Here is a 6719-nt window from a genome sequence, read left to right on the forward strand (position 1 = left end):
AACATACGCAAGTTCCTGTCACAGCTGTTTCTTCCCTTGCTGCCTTCTTTCCTGGTTAGCTAGCTTTAGGAAGGAATTTGTGTTGCCCTGTACTAGTGCTCCTGTAATGCCAAGTTGGATCAGCACCCCAACTTACAGAACCTTCTGCACACAGCAGTGGACACCACATATGCAGTGAGGACTGGCAGTGGGTGGGTGGGGGGCTGAAAAGTAGAACCAATTAAGAAGGGGGCCAGAATTCAAAAACACTGCTGTAAAGCCATCCCTGTCTTTTGAGAAGCTGTTAGTAAGCCCATCAACCAATTTTCTTGTGGTGTCATGAGCCCAGCAATGGGTAGCACTTTCATGGTACTCCCACTTACTATTCTGATGCTTGGCAACATAGCCCCCCTTCCATTTTAAATTACATAGGAAATTACCCTGTCATTTCTAGAGTTGTGTCAAAGCTGATGTGAGACACTAATAGAACTGATACCACCCCAATCCTAACCACTTCCAGAAATGAGTCTGATTTTCATGTAAGTATACTTAGAATTGCATCACTGGGCTCCACACCAGCACCATTTATGATGTGCATATATGGTACCAGGACCACTGCTGCCCTCTTTTGCATCTGGTCACCTGTATGCTTACTGCTCTCCACCTGTAGTGCTGACTGATCACTGCCAGTTTCAAGCAGCTGTATCTAGGAAACGACTACTGATGCAAAAGGTAGACAGAAGGCCAGCGCATCTTTAAGAACCGTGCAGAAGAGGAAATTTGCAAGAGTGAGAAAGATTGCTGCATCTGCTGCTTTCCTTTTCTATATAATCATGAAACTGCAAAAAAGCCCTGCTGTCCTCTTCTTTGCAACTTTTCATTCGCACGGTTTATTGTGCTACACCTTAATGATCGATCAGTGGTGATTTCAGATACCCATACCCAGTGGGTGATCCCAGATACAGAGAAGGATTGCAGCACCTTAAAGACTAACAACTTTATTATGCCATAAGCTTTTGTGGATGCCTCTGAAAGTATGTAAGAGAAAAAAGCGTTGGTACATGTAACTTGTCATGTAGGGCTGAGAAAAGCTGCTGTATTTACTCAAATTCCTTCTTCTACACAACTATCCCTGCTATCCTCTCCTTTGCAGACAGTCACTCAGTTTGCCACTCAATATCTTTGTAGCCGACCATTATTAATGCCAGACCCCTATAACTAAGGCAAGGAGAATAAGGGTCACCATAAATGCAAAGGAGTCAGTACATAACAATCATCTTGCTGGATCAGACTGAAGGACTATCTAGCCCAGTATTCTCTTTACAACAGTAGCCAGCCAGATGCTTCTGTATGAGGGCATCCACTCTCTCCTGTTTTTCACCCCCACACACACTGTTTTTCACCTTCAGCAACTTCAGTTCAAGTGAAGGGTCCTTATTCTGAATCAGACCATCTCGCTCAGTACTGTCTTCTGTAAAAAGCTGGTAGTGGACCTGGCAGAGGTCTTTCCCAGCACCTGCTACCCAAGATCCTTCAGATGCCAGGAACTAAACTTGGCTCCTTCTGTATGCAGAGCATGTGCTCTGTCATAAAGGTACAGGCCCTCCCTGTTTCAAGAAGCACCGTTCAGAGGTACACTGCCTCTGAACGTGGAGGTTCCATTTTTAATACGCCCTTGCCAATGCTGTGTACACCGGAGGAGGGGATTTCGGCATACACAGCTTCTTCTCAGGCCACACGTACCACAGGTGAGCTGTGCCACCTGCAGAAGTTGTGCCGCCCTCCTTTGCGCAGACACCGCTGCAGCGGCACCGGTTACCCTTCTCCCCCGCATCATGTGCGGATCCCTCCCCACCGCCGTCCCGTGGAGTGCTGCGCTGACAGCCGGCTCCGCTCCCTCCCTCGTGGCTCCGCTCCGTCCCACTCCCCGCAGTGCTCGTTACCCACCCAGGAAGATGGACAGGATGAGGCGAAGCGCCTGCTCGGAGGAGCCCAGCGACTCCGCCATCGCCGCCAGGCTGATGCCTATTCGGAACCCCGTCCCAGCGCTAGCGCCGCCGCCCTCCTCCGCCATCTTCTCCGCCAGGCCACCCAACCGGACCCGCTCCGCTGCCCCCTTCGAACCCGGCGGCGGCACCAGCACCGCCGCGACGGCCCCCGCATCTGAGCCACACCCCTAGCGGCTTTCCTTTCAGGCCCATTGGTCTCGAGACGCCCGGCTGCCGCCTTTCATTGGCTAACAGGTGGCAAAGGGGTGGGGCAAGGGCTTCGACGTTTAACTGAGGCAAAGGTTATCCACACCCTCTTCAACCCCAATCCCCTCCTCTCCCTCGCGCGCACACGTGAGGGCGGCTTCTGCCTTCTTGAAAGGGAGGGGAGGCCATTTCCTATTGGGAAAGAAGGGCGGCGTCCGGTGCGTGAGGCGGTTCTCGGCTTTTCATTGGCTGTCCTAAGACAGGAGAGAGCCGGGCAGGGAGGGGGGCAGGCGTAGGAGGTGTGGCCGAGGTTACTATCGGGCACGAGGCGGAAGGCGGGAGTGGGCGTGGCTTTGCTGCAGACCGGCGGACTCGTCTACGCGGTCCGCTCTGAACGGCGCCAGGCGCACGCCCCCGGCATGAATATTAAGGGCGCGGAATGCCCGCACGACGTTGTCCGTCTTGGGGAACGACGAACGTCTGTTTCCCGCCGCGTTGCTGCTTGTGTTATGACTACGCTGGTAGGATCCATGCCGCTGCTTAAAATTAAAGCCCCGGTCGTCGTGATATCCAGTTTGAGGAGGCAAATGCCAGCCCTTCCCGTGCAAATGACTAGATCTTCGAGTTTTGTTGGGAAGACACCCGCGATAGAGCCCTGTCCTCGGCGAGTCCAGCTTCTCACTGGCAGTGCTACTAGCTGCGACGGGGTGTTCTCCCCTTCCCTGTCATTGCTGTTGCTTGCTTGATAGGCAGCGGGCGAGTGGGCAGCGGTGTCTACTGCTTCTTACTGAACAAGCAGGTTCCAATAATAACTACGAGGGCTGATTCCAGGGCCCTCCTGTCACCGGGGCTCTCCTGGAGTTGTGGGCCCTTGGCAGGTGCTCAACCACGCTGGCCAGCCCTTGAAGGTGACCCTGGGCTCCTTGCCACCTTTTCCCTTCCCACCACCTTTTAAAGCAGTTATCTTAAGGAAGCAGACCTGAGGAAGGAATATCCTGGATGATTCTTTCCCTCCTACATTAATAAAAGCGTGGATTTATCCATGCTGACTTGCCCATCGTTCATACAGCCAAATGTGCATTAAAAAAACAACTTTGGCATGCTTTGGAGAATATAGGTAACTCCCTACTATGTACTTATTTAATTTAAAATATTTACATCCTGCTTTCCCACCATTTCCTAACAATAACAATTCCTAACAATAAAATAGCACTTAAAATAGAAATAGAAATTTAGGGGGGGAAATAGAAACAGCAAACAATTTTACAAAACATTTATTCCTGTCCTCCTTCAAAGGGATACGTAAACAAAATTATATTCACTTGTTGTCTAAGTTGCAAATCCTATACATGAGATACACCAGCTGAAGTGGCTATAGGCTTTAGGGGAGCACAGCTATTCCAGTGAAACGAGATGTGCCACCACTATGGAAAATACAATGGCGCAACTGGTTAGATATACTAAGGCAAGACTATGCTGGCAGATTGGCCAGAACAGGGTGAGTCATAGGCAGCACAGGGAAGGAGGAGATGTATACCAAATCCTACAAAACTTCAGGACCTAATAATGCTGATGACTAGAGATGGGGGAGAAATTTGTTACCTTTGCATTTTAACGAGAATTTACCTAATCCACACTTTCCAGGGTAATCTATGGATCAAAATGCCAATATCCTTTGGTGTTCACACTTCTCTGAATTCTGAAATGCAGTTCCCCACCCAGAAAATGTGTACCCAAATGTATATATTAGGGAGACTTGTGCCCAAAATACATATATTTGTGAAACTACACTGTATTTAAAAGTACACTGTATTAGTGGAAATTGCTTGCAAAAATGTATAATTAGTCAAAAGTGCTTTAAAATGCATATATATGACAAACACACACAAAAGTTTACCATTTTTATGCAGCTCAAAATATCTGTAAATTGATGCAGAAATGGAACAAAACAAACTTAATACTGGAAAAATTAAAAACCAAGAGAAACCAGAATTGACAGATTTGTCCATCCCTACTGACAACATAGAATAGTAGGGTTGGAAGGGGCCTACAAGGCCATCGAGTCCAACAGAGCTGGCACAAAGAAAATCCTTCCTATATGGCTCAGTGGAGAAGGGGGAAGCACCAAAAAATCACTGTCATCGCTAACCGCCCTGCCCACATCACCACAACAAAGTATAGGATACGGTGGAACTGTGCACCCTATCACAACACACCAACACCCCTACATAAACCCCAGGTCAGAAGCCCATAACTCGAATGATAGGGTGTGTTCCATGGGAATATATCACTCTGGAACTTGAAGCGCACAAGGGAGAACTCTACTAATGAGGAACAGGAAGAAAGGGCACCTTGCACAGGAAGGAAGAAAGCATTTTGGACGAACAGCCTGGCACCTGAACACAGATAGGAACTTGAGCATGTTGTTAATACTAGGGCTGTGCACCACCTCGGTAGGAAGCCCGAATAATGAGGCAAAGTGGGCTGATTCAGAGGTGCCTCATTGTGATAACGAAGCAGGTCAGACCAGCACTGAGGCACCCCGAAGCGAAGCAGCTCCTCCACGAAGCGCCTTGTCCACCTCATATATTGCGAGCTCTTCTGATGCCTTCTGAGCAGCCTAGAGAGGCTGCCTCTACAATGTATCAAATTCTGAATGATCAGGTGGAAGGACAGGAGGAGGAGGAGGGAGCGGGGAAGGTGAGAGGATGCGGAAGCACCAAATGTATCAATTTGAAAGAGATCCGGCCACCAGGAGAGGCCGGGGGAGAGGAGAGGAGAGGAGAGGAGAGGAGAGGGGGGAGGAGGGGGAGCACATCTCCCTCCATGAACTAAACCAGAAAAATCATGGATCCACTCCTTGTGGGTGCACCCATGGTGCAAAATCATGGATCCTTAGCAGGGATCCTCTTGATTTCATATGATTTTTGCAGAGCAAATCCCCCAAACTACCATCCACTCACAGCACATCTGCCTCCATGGACTGAACAGAAAAAAACATGGATCTGCTGCTCACAGGCCCAGCCACAGCGAAAAAATGGGGAAATGGCTCCTCCCATTCCCTGGAACAAGACGGCTGCGTCCAGTGGGCCTAAGAGCCGGTGGCGGCGGCAGCAGCCTGCCTTCATTGGCAGGAGTCATCCTCCAACTGGGCGCCCTCCCCTCCTTGCAAGGAAGGAAGAGAGTGCAGTTGGAGGGCAGCTCCTGCCCTCATGCCAGTCGGCGGTTGGCGGGCTCTGATGGACAGCACCTTCCCCGGTGGCACCAACAGCAGTGGCAGTGGTGGCGCCCCCTGCAACGGAACAAGGGCCCGGGTAAGGAGCTGGGGGATGGGCAGTATGTTGAGTGGGCCGAAGCAGGTTTCGGATGTCCAAATCTCACTTCGGCTTTGTAGGCCGAGGCAGGTCAAGGTCCCCCCCGAATCACACCTGAAGTGGCTCCTGAGTCAGATCAGGGGGTCCCTGCACAGCCCTAGTTAATACTTCCTTTCCTAGAACCCTCACAAGGACCCTGCCTTAGGACTCCAGACACAAATGCCCAAGATCAAACCTCACTCAACCAGGACAGGGCATCCCACATAGATAAGTAAGGCAAGGGAGAATCCACGCGACAAACTGTTGCAATGGTCTCCAGTGTCTCTCTCCCTACTCCCTTTCAGATTGCCCCCAAACAGGAAATGAATCAATCTCTCTTTCTCTCTCTCTCTCTCTCTCTCTCTCTCTCGTGCACACACACACACACACACACACACACACACAAGCAGGGCTCATATTTGCCTAAAATTTGCATATTTGCTGTTGGCAATGTCTCCAAAAACCCAAGTTACAGGTAAGAACCCATTCTGACTCTCTTCCCTCTATGCAGAAGAAAAGAGGGGTACTTTCCCCCCTGAAAGTTGGGCGTTTCCTAAAGGAAGCAGGAGCAAGATGCAGCTTGTACCTCTTCTGTAGCCCCATATGAGGGTTTATCATATCATAGAATAGTAGGGTTGGAAGGGGCCTACAAGGCCATCAGTCCAACCCCCTGCTCAATGCAGGAATTCAAGTCAGAGCATCCCTGACAGATGGCTGTCCAGCCTCGGCTTGAATGCCTCCAGTGTGGGAGAGCCCACCACCTCCCTAGGTCATTGGTTCCATTGTCGTATTGCTCTAACAGTCAGGAAGTTTTTCCTGATGTTCAGCCAGAATCTGGCTTCCTGTAACTTGAGCCCATTATTCTGTGTCCTGCACTCTGGGATGATCAAGAAGAGATCCTGGCCTTCCTCTCTGTGACAACCTTTCAAGTACTTGAAGAGTGCTATCATACCTCCCCTCAGTCTTCTCTTCTCAAGGCTAAACATGCCCAGTTCTTTCAGTCTCTCTTCATAGGGCTTTATTTCCAGTCCCCTGATCATCTTTGTTGCCCTTCTCTGAACCCTCTCCAGTTTGTCTACATCCTTCTTAAAGTGTGGTGCCCAGAACTGGACACAGTACTCCAGATGAAGCCTAACCAGTGCTGAGTAGAGGGGACCTAGTACTTCCTGGGATTTGGAAGCTATGCTTCTAT

General features: G+C 50.0%; 1 protein-coding gene across 5 annotated transcripts in view; it reads right to left on the bottom strand.

Annotated features, from left to right (window-relative positions):
• Positions 1 to 2144, bottom strand: part of LPCAT3 (lysophosphatidylcholine acyltransferase 3) — a 19838-nt gene extending 17694 nt beyond the window's left edge. For all 5 annotated transcript variants that reach the window (XM_084835221.1, XM_084835218.1, XM_084835223.1 and 2 more), the window contains exon 1: positions 1927 to 2144. In XM_084835221.1, the coding sequence (XP_084691347.1) occupies positions 1927 to 2053 (127 nt within the window). In that variant the 5' untranslated portion in view covers positions 2054 to 2144. The remainder of the gene's footprint in view (positions 1 to 1926) is intronic.
• Positions 2145 to 6719: the final 4575 nt, after the last annotated feature.

This window comes from Heloderma suspectum, chromosome 2, assembly GCF_057233095.1.
Source record: "Heloderma suspectum isolate Gila_16-S chromosome 2, 16-S_ref, whole genome shotgun sequence".
Taxonomy (NCBI): Eukaryota; Metazoa; Chordata; class Lepidosauria; order Squamata; family Helodermatidae; genus Heloderma; species Heloderma suspectum.